This window comes from Vicugna pacos, chromosome 2 (genome assembly GCF_048564905.1).
Source record: "Vicugna pacos chromosome 2, VicPac4, whole genome shotgun sequence".
Lineage (NCBI taxonomy): Eukaryota > Metazoa > Chordata > Mammalia > Artiodactyla > Camelidae > Vicugna > Vicugna pacos.
In genome coordinates this window covers 51,310,382-51,325,559 of record NC_132988.1, presented here as the reverse complement: position 1 = coordinate 51,325,559, position 15,178 = coordinate 51,310,382, and the positions used below count along the sequence as shown (strand labels likewise).

General features: G+C 40.6%; 2 protein-coding genes across 3 annotated transcripts in view; both read right to left on the bottom strand.

The window, feature by feature from the left end:
• DNAJB14 (DnaJ heat shock protein family (Hsp40) member B14) overlaps positions 1 to 9,034 on the bottom strand; it is a 36,590-nt gene extending 27,556 nt beyond the window's left edge. The window contains exon 1 of one of the 2 annotated variants that reach the window (XM_006208928.4): positions 8,758 to 9,034. In XM_006208928.4, coding sequence (XP_006208990.2) covers positions 8,758 to 8,890 — 133 coding nt within the window. In that variant the 5' untranslated portion in view covers positions 8,891 to 9,034. The remainder of the gene's footprint in view (positions 1 to 8,757) is intronic. The other variant, XM_072940027.1, reaches the window with a different exon arrangement.
• A 1,447-nt stretch (positions 9,035 to 10,481) lies between these two features.
• H2AZ1 (H2A.Z variant histone 1) lies at positions 10,482 to 12,780 on the bottom strand. The gene is made up of 5 exons (XM_006208927.4): positions 12,561 to 12,780; positions 12,052 to 12,129; positions 11,658 to 11,771; positions 11,180 to 11,309; positions 10,482 to 10,924 (listed from the first exon to the last, which is right to left on the bottom strand). The coding sequence occupies exons 1-5, from the start codon at positions 12,561 to 12,563 to the stop codon at positions 10,863 to 10,865; spliced, it is 387 nt and encodes a 128-aa protein (XP_006208989.1). The 5' UTR covers positions 12,564 to 12,780; the 3' UTR covers positions 10,482 to 10,862.
• Between the last annotated feature and the right edge of the window lie 2,398 nt (positions 12,781 to 15,178).

Here is a 15,178-nt window from a genome sequence, read left to right as displayed (position 1 = left end):
GCCCAAAACTAGGAGAAACTGCTGGGAACAGGATCCAGTCTGAAGAGGATATGGCAATAGAAAAAAAAAAAAAAAAAAAAAGAAGAGAAACTCCAGATAAAGTAGGGAAGGAGAAAAGAGTGAGGAAATCTTATATATAGCAAGGTGACATATTTTCAAACATTACACAGAAACTGGAGAAGATCTCCATGTATTTAGAAAGGCTAACTTCACATAATAATAAGTAAAAAAAAATGATAGAAGTGAAAGCTGATACAAAGTTATATAAGAAAAAAGAGACTAGGAATAAACCTCTGAACACAATGAAAGCACACTACAAAGACCTGTCGACAAAACAGGAAAACACTATAACCTACTATTTCAAGACAAACTGAAAAGACTTTTAAAAATTACACACAATACAAAAGAGCAACATAAATTAGAATTAAAACAACCCCCAAAATTATCTATCTAGAGCTCAGGTGATAAAACTAAGGGGAAAAAATAAAAGGGAAAACCAATTCAAAAAAGAAGACTAAACTACAAGAAACAAAGACTTAATAAACACAACAGATAACACTGTATAAATGAAAGAGAATATAAAAAGGGAAAAATTTTAATTAAAACATGAAAAAGATAAATTAGAAAGAAAAAGGCAAATACTGAAGATAGCTAAAGAAGATCCAACATACATATGAGTCTTAAAGAAGATAAATAAGGGAAATAAAACCAATATAACAACAATTGGAGAAAACTTTTCTGATATAAAATCAGAAACTGTATAATGAAAGGGCAAGTCACACACCTAAGAATACTGACCCACAAAAATCAACATTCGGCAACCATCAGAAATTTATTCTGAAAAGAATCACCAACAAATGCTAAAAGGAGTTGTTAGAAGTTTGTTGTGGAAAAAGACATTAACAGTTTCGAAGTATTTTCCCCCAAAATATTTATTAACTACAAAAGGGAAAAAAAGTAAGTTTAGAGTGGAGAAACCTGTTAATCACCAAATTCACCAACTGAACAAAGTTAACCACATCAGTAAGGACCAAATCAACATAATGTGTCTCCTGATATTACACTAAGAACACAACATCACATCTACAGTATGCTTGCCAAAAATTCATATGAGGAAATGTCAGCCAAACCCAAATTAAGGGAAATTCTATAAAATAGCTGGTCTGTACTCATCAAAAGTGCCAAGATCAAGAAAGAAAAAAGATGATACCTAGAGAACAAAACATGCCAAATATAATGCCACACACATCCTTTTTGCTATCAGAAACATAATTGGGGGAACTGGCAGAACTTGAATGAGGTACATGAATTAATTTCATAAATTTGATGCTTATGCAGTGGTTATTCAAGGGTGTTTTTGTCTTTAAAAACATACGTTGAATTATTTAGGGGTAACAGAACATGATGTCTATATCTCACTTGGTTCAGGAAAAAAACATAGTTAAGAACAAATTGTGTGTGTATGTTGGGGAGAGGGGACATAGCAGGGAGAGAGAGGTAGGGCATAATAAAGCAAATGCAGTAAAATTTTATCAAATAGGAAGCCTGAGTGATATGTACATGGGACGTTTATACTATTTTTGTGACTTCTCTGTAAATTTGAAAGTATTTCAAAATTTTGAAAAAGCTAAAATAGGGAGGGAAATGGAGAGAGCATATGCAAAGAAAATTTAACTGTTTTCAGTAATTTTATTAGTGGGTAGTACTGGTAATATTACACTGAAGCTATTATGCATAAGATGCGGCATAAAGCAAATAAATAATCAAGACGTTCTATCATTTGCCATGGCCTTGAAAACCAAGATTACTATTGTGGAAGGAAAAAGAAATATAAGCTAGAAAAGTTTAAACACCCCAAAGTGCTTACCTTGAACTAGACTTCCAGGATAAGCTTATAAGATAGTTTTTAGCTTAAAAAAAAAAATCCTGTAGTCTGTACACTGAAAAGCCTCAGAAACAATGAACAATCTTAGTCACAGAATCCCTGGTACCAGATGGTGATACTGAAACACCATTTTCCATTAAAAGAAACCAGGGCTTATCGGAAACATGGCTGACTCCAGGTCTAGCACAGGGTATGTACAAGAAGAACCTGAAACTTTCTGTCATACCGAAGAGCAAGGTAACTATTAAAGACCACGGAGAATGTGCCTATAGGACTCAGGGGCGAAACTAAAGGGGGTTCCCACTGGCCAAAAATCTAAAAAATAATATTCTGTATCCTCTTTCATTCTCAGCACAATCTCTCAGTGTTTTTCTAGACATCTTCCATGCTAATAGCTAGATGCTAAAGCAAGATCATACATAGAGTTGTTTTAGATTTTCAACAATTATGATAGTGAAAATCCTTCTACAATTTCATGCATAAAGGCTCTGCTTAACAATGGCTATGTGTACACATTCACTCATACCAAACACTCTGTGACTCCAAAGAGTGAAAATTTGGACAAGTTCCATTACCCCGGGACTCAATATCCGGTTGTCATCTTAATAATGGAATCAGCAAGGTTTTCTGTATTAACAATCATTGGAACCAATGCCTGAGAAGGTAATGTGATTCAGTTCAAGTACTGCCAGAATTTAGAACACACTGGCTTTTTCTGATTTATTAAATGTCTTGGCTATCATATGAGATCTCATTGACAATAATGTGCAGTATTACAAACATTGGTTGGGCAGATACAGTACTTATAAACCAGATTACTTTTGCTTTTAAAACTATCAAATCTTATTTTATCCATTCATTTTCCAGACATACTGCTGTGCTTGGGGTTTTAATTTTAAGCTAACCTGGATTTACGTACACTCCATGTTAAAGACCAGTGAAGAAATATGTTAAAAATGTTTCTGTGGATAATCCAAAGGTGAAGAACCAAGATCTGTTTTTATTTCATAAGTTTCTGCTGCACACCTGTTTTGTATAATGTCCATCATTTAATGAACCTAAAATAAGAACACATGATTTGAAAAACAAATGAATTTTTTTCCTTCCTCCTCACAACTGGAAATAGCTTTTATTTGTGATTATAAAAGTGATGTTGTTCAGCTCACTTAAAAAGATACAACAAAGTAAAGATCACTTATAAATCCCATACAAGAAAAAAAAAATCACTCAACCATGTTGGTACACTTAACTCTGGTTACTCCAGTTGTCTAGCTATCTAGCTTTTTAAATATTCTGAAACAAAACTAGAATAATCTACATATGTTTGTAACCTATCTTTATAAACTGATAATTCATTGTATATATCATCTCATAGCAATAAATATAGATCCACATTATCTTTTTTTTTTTTTTTAAGAACTTTTTCAGGACTATTGCAAGAGGGGAGAGAGTAGGCTCAACTGCAAATTCAGCAAAGACAGCTGAGACTTTGTAGCCAATGAGCAGGGGGAGGTCGGTCAGTGGATGGAAAATTACTGAGGCACGTCATTGTCTTTAGTAAGTGCACAGTATATGAATGCAATGCAATTTATCTAATCATTTCCACTGATGGACTCTTTTTAAATTTTTGCTACAGTGACAACCCTTATCTATATGTTTTTGCACACTTGTCTGATTATGGGAAAGCTTCGTTTGTGGATATATTACCATGAAAAGCCTTAAAGCTATAACTTTTCATTTAATTATTTAACAAATTGTCTTCATTGATAAGGGAACAAAATTATATAAACAAGCATAACTCCAGAAAATCCAGGCTTATGACGCCAAAAGTATATGCAAAACACTATTAGGCCCCATTGGAGTAGAAAAGATGATTAACATTAAAATGATTCCTGACAGTAGAGGAATTTTTAATCTAGGAGAGGGACAGCCATACAGATAGATAATACAAGGAATGAATGCAAGGCAGAGAGAACTACATGGTAACTAAGAATGGAATGAGTAGCTGAATCCAAATGGCGATTAATCCTAACTTAAAGCAATTATTTTATGCTCAAATAGCTAACATTAAAAAAAATGACAGAAAAGAGACAAATATTATATTGTTAACTCCAAGGCACAATCCAAATACTTTTGCTGTACTAGTCATACATGACATTCTTACGGCACGCAATAAAATATCCTTACAATAATTATGTAAAGAATAGGTAAGAAGACTGAGGAAAGCAGAATGACAGGAACTGAGTCATTTTTGTGTCCAGCAGATACTTTACATTTCATCCCTCCGGAATGTAAGATCCAAGAGGACAAGAACTTTGTCTTACTGTTCATTGATTCCCTAGTTCTAAAATAGTTCCTATCACAAAGAAGTACAGATTCAGTAAACATTTGTTGAATATCCCCATTTTATAGATGAGGAATTTGAGGCTCAGATAGACAGTTATGGATGCAGGGGCACAATTAAGGTTCAAAACCAAATTCAGTATTCTTTCTTCAATTATAACGTCTGAAATAGATTGGTTATTAGCTGAATTTTGGAAATCATTTTATAAATATAACACTTAACTTGGTGCTATCAAAATAACTGCTTGGAATGTATAATTTGCACTCATCACTAAATTTCAATTAAGCCAGAAATAAAAAGAAAATCTAACTGTCTTAAAAGGAATAGGTTGGATAATACTCCAGAATGTGTAATGACAATTTTAAAAGCTTTATTTTACCATTTTAAGTGAGACAAAAGGGGACAGAACTTTGAATTTTTTATTAGATTTAAATTTTAAAATAATGTAGCAAAGAAAAAGGAAGCAAAATCTACACACATCTCTCTCACATGAGGGAAAAAAATAAAAAGAGGACTATTTTAATTGCTATTGAGCAGATAGATGCTGCAAATTATACATGAGTTATCCATTAAAGGAGACACAAGATGGCCTTTTTTGAAGCTGTAGGCTGTCAACTGGTTCAAATTACTATGAAATTCTTGAAAACAATAAAAATGCCTTTCTCTGAAAAAAAAAAATCTGTACTTCAAATTGCCCCAATTACTATGAAACACTAAAGTATTAAAAAAGCAATGTAAAGCATTAAAAGTGAGACTGTATCTCTCTCTGAAAATCTAAAACATATTAATAATCCAATAAATATACAGTTTAAGACACTGAAATGTAATTTACTTTCTCCTACTAACATATTTTTCCAAAATATTTACATTTCGTATGTATTAGTCATATGTATACCAATCCTTTCAAACGTAAATTAAACTCATAGTGTAAAATATCTAAAAGCTGTAAAACTGAATTCACTTAGAAGTCCACTGCAATAAATAAACTATACAATAATATTCTCAACTAAATACTTAGAAAGCAACAATGTCCTAGATTCAACTGAAGATGCAGTTTTTCCTCAATGAAAACTCTTGCCAATTTTTTTAAGTGGTCTATCAATCAGACTTCTCATCTGGCAAGAATAAAATGTAAAGAGGACAAAAATTCTGAAATTTAGCTAGAATTTAGTCTCACGTTTTCCCATTCACTGTATAAGAATAAGAGAAATCAAATGCAATGTTTTATTTTGCCTATCTTAATGTGAAAACACATCCAGAGGAACATTTAGTCAAAGCTCTGAGTTACAAGGATTTGAGAGTAGTTTAGAATAGTTGAAATTCAGGGATAAAATTTTTAAATTTCATTTTAATCAATAGCTTCAATTCCCTTCTACATTAAACATTTATCAGGCGCTTATACAAATGTTCTAGACCTTCCCTCCCCTGAATTCTTAAATTATTTCAGTAAACATCTTTGGAGAACATTCTACGTAAGACACATTTTGCTAAGTATCTGCACAAGACTTATCTCAGCTGATGTTCACATCAACCCTACAATCAAAGCTTCATTTTACATATAACTAAAAAAGGCTTGGCAATGCTAAGTAACTCATCCTTGGTTATAAAGCTGTTGGAGGCGAAGTCTGCATCTGAATAAGGTTTTCAGGCTATACCACAACTGTACCCAATGACTTTACTTGGTAATCACATATTGCCTTACAAATATTATACTATTAACTTTCACTGTTATTTTCTTTATTTGCCCTATATTCATGTCTTTAAGAGCAACAATTGTGTTGTGCTTTGATATCTTACAGTGTCTTTAGTAGACTGAAGCAAGTTGCTTGTATGATAGAATGACAGACTACAAGTTTAAAAATTTTCGAAGCCTCACGTTTGTTAAATGGAAATAATACCAAAGTAATTGAGTGCTTTCTGTTAAATGCCTCCATGTATTAACTCATTCAATCTTTATAACAGGCCTACGAAATCAGTACGTTATTGTTCTATTTTGCAGACAAAAAAGCTAAAAGCTAGACAGATTATCTAACTTGCCTAAGATTAAGGTTACAGGCTAGTTTTGGCCTAGGTTTCAAAACCCAAGGTATTCTGTCTTGAGTGGTTACCTGCTTAATATTAAATCTGTCCTTCTAGTACTAGATAATGACTAAATGAAATCATGTATTCATACAGTAGGGAAAATTTTAACATTTTAACTCTGGGCAATGATTTCTTGGATGTAACATGAAAAGCACAGGCAACAAACACAAAGATTCACAAGTGGGACTATATCAAACTTTAAAACTGTGCACCAAAGGAAATAATCAATAGTATGAAAGACAACCTACAAAATAGGAGAAAAAAATCTGCAAATCATATATCTGATAAGGGGTTAATATCTAGATTATATAAAGAACAACAACTCAACAACAACAACAAAATAACCTAATTACAAAATAGGCAAAGACTTGAATAGACATTTCTCAAAAAAGATATAAAAATGGCCAAAAAGCAAATAAAAAGATGCTCAACATTACTAATCATTAGAGAAATGCAAATCAAAATCACAATGAGAATATCACCTCACACGTATCAGGATGGTTATCAAAAAGTAACATGCAAAAAAAAAAAAACCAAACAGAAAATAACAAGCATTGATGACGGATGTGGAGAAACTGAAACTCTTGCACACTGTTGGTGGGAATGTAAAATGGCGTAACTGCTATGAAAACAAACAGTATAGCAGTTTCTCAAAAAAAAAAAAAGTGAAAACAGAATTACCAATATAATCCAGCAATCCCATTTCTAGGTATGTATCCAAATGAATTGAAAGCAGGATTACAAAGAGATATCTGCAAACCCATGCTCATAGCAGCATTATCACAATAGCCAAGACATAGAAACAAAATAGATATATTAATAGATCATGAATGGATATTGAAAATGTGGTATATACATGCAATGGAATATTACGCAGCCTTTAAAAAGAGGAACTCCAATCATATTTATGCTACAACATTGACAAACTTCAGGGACATTATGCCAAGTTAAAGATGCTAGACAAAAAAAGGTCAATACTATATGATTTCATCTATATAAGGTATCTAAAGTAGCCAAATTTTTAAAGAAAGTACAATGGTGATTGCCAGGGGCTGGGTGGGTGGGGAAAATGGGAAATTGTTTAATTGGCATAGTTTCAGTTTTGTAAGATGAAAATTCTGGAAATCTGTTGTACCACAATGTGAAAACGGCTAACACTACTGAACTGCACACTTAAAAATGGTTAAGTTAGTAAATTTTGTTGTGTTTTTGCCACATTTAAAAAAAATTGACTCCTTTTGTTTCATTTTCCTCTACTGTCCTCTCTGGTACAGTATTCAACAGTATTCAATGTAAAGAAAAGAATAGAGAAAAGTAAAGAATACAAGGGCTTCAACAACGTAGAAAAAATTTTAGAAAATAAGAATAAAACAGGTAGCCTGACAGTCTTATTGATTTACTGATAATTTTCTTCTTAACCTGGAAATACCTTGAACCTCAAGTGAAACAGTATCCTAATGACCAGGCAATGGAATGTAGTGGTTAAAGGCCTTTCGGAGTTGGAAAGGTCAAGTAGTATTCTGACTTTGTTATTAATTACTGTGTGACCTTGAGTAAGATAGTTTTTTTCATTCATTCATTCATTCATTCATTCATTCATCAAAAAAGTCTGTTTCCACATGAATAAACCCTGCCAAATCAATTCTAGGACTGTTCTGAGGAGTTAACGAAATAATCCATACAAACACTAAGCACTTTGTAAGTGCTCGATAAATGTTGGCTATAATTACTTTAAAGCCTAGAGAGCAGGACATGAACTGGCCGAATTCGACTAAACGAAGCTCAGTACTCGGTTCCTAAAGATGTGCCTCATTTGCTGATAATTATCAAATCAGATATTATTTGGCAAATCATTAGACTCTATCATTCTTGCCAAATTTGTGCTCCTCTCTTCAGAAGGAACTCTCTCTCAAGGAAAAGCAATGTCATCTCAGGTATTCGAAAATGTTTCCTTTGGGAAGTGTTTTCGACCCAAGAGGTGGTGGAACCAGAGACGTGTACATTAGCCACTAAGGTTCCCCGCTCCCCATCCTTTATTAGGGGCCTAGGCCTTATCTGGGGGTGAAGATGGGGGGGGCACACAATCAAACACCCAGGTAAAAGGCCCGCTCCGTTAAGACAGGACCGGACGAATCTCCTGGGAGAATGACAGCTGGACATTTACGAAAACCCATTCCGGAACCGGTAACTCTCGCCTGCCAGCTGAGAGCCGGCATTTCACAGGCCCGCTGGGGAGGAGGGAGTCTCGGGCCGCCCATGGCAGGCCGGGCCGGGATGGTCAGAGCCGGGGCGGAGGTGTGTCGGGATGCTCCTCCCTGGGGCCCCGCGGCGGGGTCGGGCAGGCCCGGGGCCCCGCCGGCTCCCCAGGGGCAGGGGCGGGGGCGGGAGCGCGCTGCGCGGCGGCCTGGGGACCCGGCTGGGAGGAAAGAGACATCGAGGGCCTCACCGCGGGCAGAGGGCAGTGGGTAGAGCTTCTCGGCCTTCTGCAGGAAGCGCTGGGCCTTTTCGCGGTTGCCGGCGTTCAGGGCCTCCCGGGCGATCTCTACACATTTCTCCGCCTCATCCCGGTTCCCCTCCATGGTTTGCACCTTCTTCCGTTTCCTGAAGGAGCGCAGCTACGAGAGGCGGAAGCCGCCGCGCCGCCGCCGAGGAGGCGAGGCCGGCCGGGGATGGGGGCGTGCGGAGGCGAGCGGGGAGGAGCGCAGGAGACCGCGGCGGCGGGCCCGGGCGTACTGGCGGGATCGCAGCTCCGCCTCCTCACGGCGGCCTCCCCACCCCCCGCCGGCAGCTACGGCGCGAGCCGCATCCCTCCCGGTCCCGAGACGGAGCTCCTAGCCTGGCCGTCCGAGCCGACTCGGCGGTCCGTGCGCGGCACCGCCAGGCTCGGAGCCGACCAAGCTCGGGGGGTGGGGGGCGAGCGACACCAGACCGGCTGCCTGCCGGAGGTTCCGCCGAGGCGCGGACCCGGCCGCCCGCATCGGCTGCACGGCGGTCCCTGACCTCCCGGCTCGACGGCGCAGGCGGCAGCCCGCCTTCCTGGCGGCCGGGCGACGGATGGGGGTGGGGACGTACGTTTTCAGGAAAATTCCCAGGGATCGAAGGCCCCGCCTCTGGGCCCCCTTCGCCTTGGGAGGATTTGGTCAGGTGAGGACCGCGCTGCCGGCGCTGTCAGCCTCTACACAGCGCTTCCGGTACAGGTGTTCAGAACACGGGGCTTGTTTTATTGCCTTGTCAGTGGTACATTTCTTCTGACCCATATTCCATAAAACTGCCCCCTAGTATATTCAGGAGGTACAAAGCAAACACTTTTTAATTTGTAGTTTTCACTTGTTCTGGTGAAAAAACAAGCCTGATAATCCTTCATGACCAAAACAAGGAATCAGCTTTGGGAAGGTACTGCCATCACATAAGCTAACTACTTGTTGGTTTCCTCCCTTCTTCCATTTCCACATTACCCCTGTGAAATGCTGTACCATGTCACGTTGGCCTCCTCAGTGCAGGTAAAGGGCCCACTTTTTGCTTGGTAATGTCTTATCCAAATTTCGAAAGCTAAGAACTTGACAGAAACCAAGTGTCAAAATGATCCACTCAACCTAACTAATCACAACCATTTTCACACAATGTTCAGTAAAGATATTGCTAGCTATGCCAGCAAATATGGTAACTCGGGACTTGTGAAGAAATCCTCTTCTGTAAAACGGGAATAGTATGTCCCCCCAAAATGTTACCACGTATTGAACAACTCAAGTAGCCTTAAAAACAGTGCATTGCACACAGAAAACACTATTAGTCTAAACTGAAAGTTCCTTCTGTGGAGGTAGCTATATATACAGGACTTCCCTACCTGCCCTCTCCCTTCCTCCCACCTGCCAAGTCCACAACAGTGGTCTAGCGTAGTGCTGTCACAAAAAGCTAACTGCAGCTAACAAACTGAAACGCTCAAGCTTAACCTAAAAAAAAAAAAAAAAAATCAACTTGTCCCCGATCCAGCTTCTGCTTGAGTTCTAGTTCATTTACACAGTATTAAAAAGAAAAAAACAAAAAAACTTGGGCCTTTTGACTTTGCTTATCTTCAGAATGAACAGTTTAAGAAAAGTGCTTAAATTATTACTGGATACCTATTCATAACAAAGCTGTTCCTATTATAATCAAGCAGATTTGATACATAACTTGTTTGGGATATGACCTTTATTGAGCTTATCCACCGGAGTGGAAATAATGTCTGTACAAAACCAAATGTTTGTTACTATAACTTCTGCATCACAATTAAAATCCAAACAGTTTTTAAAAAACAGTCAACTCAATCAAAACCCACTACTTCAGAATCAATAGCTTCTTTGAAGCCACAGTAACACTTAAATATGGTTAAGACTCAAATGCAGAAATTTGGTTGGTTGGAAAGCTAATTAAACTTCCAACTTGCTCAAATAGAATTACAAAAAGGCAAAATTGTGTTTTTCACAGAGATACAGTCCACTGGAATCACCAACACTGGACAGCTGTTAGAGTATTTATTTAGAGTCCTGAGATAATAAGGAATCCAGGCATCCTTTAGACAGTCTTCTGTTGTCCTTTCTTCCCAATCAGAGATTTGTGGATGTGTGGAATAACACCTAGAAGGATAAATTAACAGTAGTTTAAAATCAAGACAGCTCAATGTTCTATTTGGAATATGTCTTTAAATGGGAAGCTCATGTGTGCCAAGCAAAAATTCACTAAGTTATATACAGAAATCAAATCTCATCATACAACCATACTACAGATCAGCGAAAATATATTAAGTGTACTCTTCTAGACTAAAAATTACCAGTGGGAATTAAGGCAGCAAAGAATCTCTAAAGAAATTAAAAATGTCAGTATTTACATACCACCACCAGCAATTGTAGCCTTGATGAGAGAGTCCAATTCTTCATCTCCACGAATAGCAAGTTGCAAGTGACGAGGGGTAATACGCTTTACCTTCAAGTCTTTTGATGCATTTCCTGCCAATTCAAGTACCTAGAAGGCAGAATCTAATCAGTCTCCCTCCAACTTTCCTTAAGATCAAGATGCAGACAATAATTTAACCTTCATGAACGTGTATCTACCAACTGTCATCTCCCCCACTACTTGAATGGCAAGATATGCAAAAGCAATGAAAGGGGCACGCAATTTTATTTCCTAAAGCAGCAAACTCAAGCTCAATAGGGTCCCATCATGAACACCAGCCCCCTCTAGCGTTGTCAGAAGCTTCTAGCCGCGTTCAGAGCCTGGGAGTTTTCTTGCATCACTTTCCTCCTTCCCTCTCGCCGCCTCCTCCCACCTCCCCCCCAATCTTTTCCAGATTATAGGCGTACACCCATTTACCTCTGCGGTGAGGTACTCCAGGATGGCTGCGCTGTACACAGCGGCAGTCGCGCCCACACGTCCATGGCTGGTCGTCCTAGATTTCAGATGTCGATGGATACGACCCACCGGGAACTTCATTTTAAGCATACACAAACATAAATGCACAAAGATATTAAAGGCAAAGGTGGTAAAATTACCCGCGCACCAAAGCAAGGGGCACGGACGCTGGTGCAGCAACGCGCCCCAGCAAAGACACACGTGATCGCCCCCCCGATATTTATTGTATCGGTAAACCAAGTCGCGACACCATCACCCACGCAAAGACGAAACGCTCCTCTAAAGCGATGATAAACAAGAGAGGAAAAGCAAGGAAAAACGCCACGATTCCCAGACTGCACGAGCCGCCACTGACCTGCAAACCGGCTCTCTGCGAGCGGGAAACCGCCTTTGTCTTGGCCTTTCCGGAGTCCTTCCCAGCCTTACCGCCAGCCTGCGGCGCGCACACGCCCGCGAGGGAAGGAGGAACGCAGAATATAGGATTACCAGGGTGACGCGCCCCTCCCCCACCGCGGCGCGGCCCCGGCGCGAGCGCGGCCCCGAGCCCAGCCGGGGTCTCGGGCCCGCCGCGCGCCGCAAGGGCGACCCCGCCCGCCCGCCCCCCGCTGCGCGCCCGCCGCGGCCGCGCGCCTCCGTCCGCCCGCCGGCCCCCAGCGGCGCTGCGCGCGCCACCCAACCGTCGCCGCCCGCCGCGAGATCCGAGGCTGCTCCTCTCGCCACCAACAAAACACCTCCCCCCGCTCTTCCAAATCCTGTCTCCGCGCGTTCCCAACCGTCGCCGCTTCACCCCATCGCCGTGTGTAACGGGTTTTTCTCCCGCTGGCAAAAACCCGCGGAGTCTTCGAGCGCCTCCGCGAAGTTTACCATTTCGAATTCTGCTGAAGCTCAAACAAGCAGGGCAGAGAAAGGACTAGTCAGACACCCAGCGAGAGCCCGCCGCCTACTCCTTCGTCGCACCGCGATTCAAACTGCGCTGTCTCCCGCCTTCCCCGCTCCCTTTATACTGCAGAATGTTCCCTCATCCGGGAACTCGGATTGCTCATCCCACCAATGGCTGCCACCCGCCCTCGGGACGCGTCCTTGAAGCCTCAGCCAATGAGCAAGCGATGCAAGGGGCGGAGGGGCGGGCGCTTCGCAGCTCGAGCTGCTATTGGGGCGTGGGGAAGGAGGTGGGGGAGGGTGGAGGGATGGGAACGGGGAGAAGAAGGGCAAGGCGGCGGGAGGGAAGAAACAGAGCGAGCTACGCTGCGGGAGCTAGGGGACCCGCCGGCTGTGGTCACGTGTCCGAGAGGAGGGGCTGAGAGGCTCAGGGGAGGGGCACTCAGTAGCGCCCGCCATCCCCCGGTCCCCTTCGTCTCTTAGCCTGGTTCCGCAGACCACGTGAAATCTCCGCGGGGTCTAGCCTGGCCCTCGTTCCCGCCTTCCGCCCCGCCACAGGAGCACCTCACAGACGAGACCCTCTGGTCCGCAGCCTTCTTCCGGGTCCCTGGGTCCCCTCCACCCCGCCCCCTCTGCATCCCTGGCTGCTCCTCCGGTCTGACAGGTGGCGCGAACGCGCCTCGACTCCTCTTCGAACTATAGCATTGATAGCGATTCCGCGTTTCTTCCCCCTAGGCGAGTCCCCAGCCACCAACTGGTCACGACCCTGTGCTCCCATTTGCAGCTGTATCTCCCTTCTTTCCTCATCAGTTTTGAACCCCTACCGCCCCCCAAAATCCCGGGATCGTTTCACGGTAAAAAACGGTGGAGCAAAGTCACCTCGCTGGTCACAAAAGGCACAGAGGTCTTGGAGTGAGGCAGTATTCTTTAATCAAATCATAAGCCATGTTTTTCTGGAGTCTCCACATCAATGGGTTGTACCTTATAGCCAGGTGTCTAAAGTCGATTTAGTGAAACCCCAAAGCTATTATGTGTCAACTTTTCTATGCTAAACGTTTTGCTACATGACAAATGTTTGGTAAATGTCAGTGGGGTAACTTCTAACATGATTCACAGGCAGTTACAGATGGTCCATGTAATCAATTACAAATGGTGGGCTTTAAAAAATAGTACTGTACACACAGTACTATCATAATGCCAGCTACTTCATCTTCCAACTAATAGATTAATAACACCTGTGTACATGTCCAGCTACTTGGAGACATCTAAATCTTTCATATTTATAGTGTTTAATAGTATATTACATTTTAAACATAATTCAGTATTTCTGATGTTAAGAAATTTTGAAATATGTATGCTTGACTACTGTAGTTTGGGTTTCAATTTGAAAGATTTTATCAAATTGGAGGACCTCTCTATTTCTGGGAGATAAGTTCCAGAGAAGAGATTCCCAAAAATTTTGAGTCAAAGCTGCCTTATTTCTTCCCCATGCAACTGAGGAATTCTTGTGTTGGAATCAATAGCAAGAGTTAATCAGTTCTCCCACTGAATTCATAAAATGACATTAAAAATCTGTGAAACCTAATATAATAGTTAACCTGAGCTCCACTGTGTCTTCCTGATGTATGACTCACAAACCAACAGTAATACCTTTTCCAATTTGGGGAATATGTACTCTTTGCTATGAGGACCACCTGAAGGAATTCATTGTTACCTCTCTAAATAGTGGTTAAGAGAATGAGCTCAGGAGCAGGTAGACAAGAATTCCTGTCTTTGCTACCTTCTCATTGTGTCATCGTAGTTACTAACTTTTTGGAGCTTCAAGTTCCTCTTCTGTGAAAAGTGTGTAGTTACACCTATTTTCCCATGGTTGTTGAAAGATTAAAGGAGAAGGTATGCAATGTACTCTCTAACGTTTATCACATAGTAAGCACTGGAAAACTATGCTGTCTTGTACACTGGATGCTGGGGAAGGATGAAATAAAGTACCTTTGATTTCTAAATCTTTTCCCAATACATTCAAATGTTTTCCTCATCCTTTGGAGAGTAGGACAATATTAGTTTCTCTACTTTTCACAGCAGTTTTGTGAAGATTTCATATGTGTTAATATTCTTAGCTTATCTCTCCTGAACTTGTATTTATGCTATTATATGTATATAATATACATAGCCAGAGCTATGTAACTCTTTTTGTTCAATGCCACACCCAATCAGCTACTTAGTAAGTGCTCTTTTGTCATAAAAAACTAAACTAATATAAAGTAGACTGCCCCACTATTACTGCCTTTCTCCTTAATAGTCTTTTCCTAACTCAGGCAAACTTTCTATGGGTAATTTTTATCCCCTTTCTGACAGTAGTATATATAGTAACTACTATTCCTGGGAGTTTATGTTGAGAATTTGAGAGATAGTCTCACAATTGAGAAAAATTTCTCAAATACATCTTGCTTTAAACACCTGTTTTTAAGCAAATACAGACTTCCCAGCTATTTCAAATGATACCAGCCTAAGTGATATAGATACTTAGGTTGGATACTTCTGGCTAGATAATCCCCATTGAAATCTTGGTTCTTGCTACCTAGGGCATCCTGGAGAGAATAGAC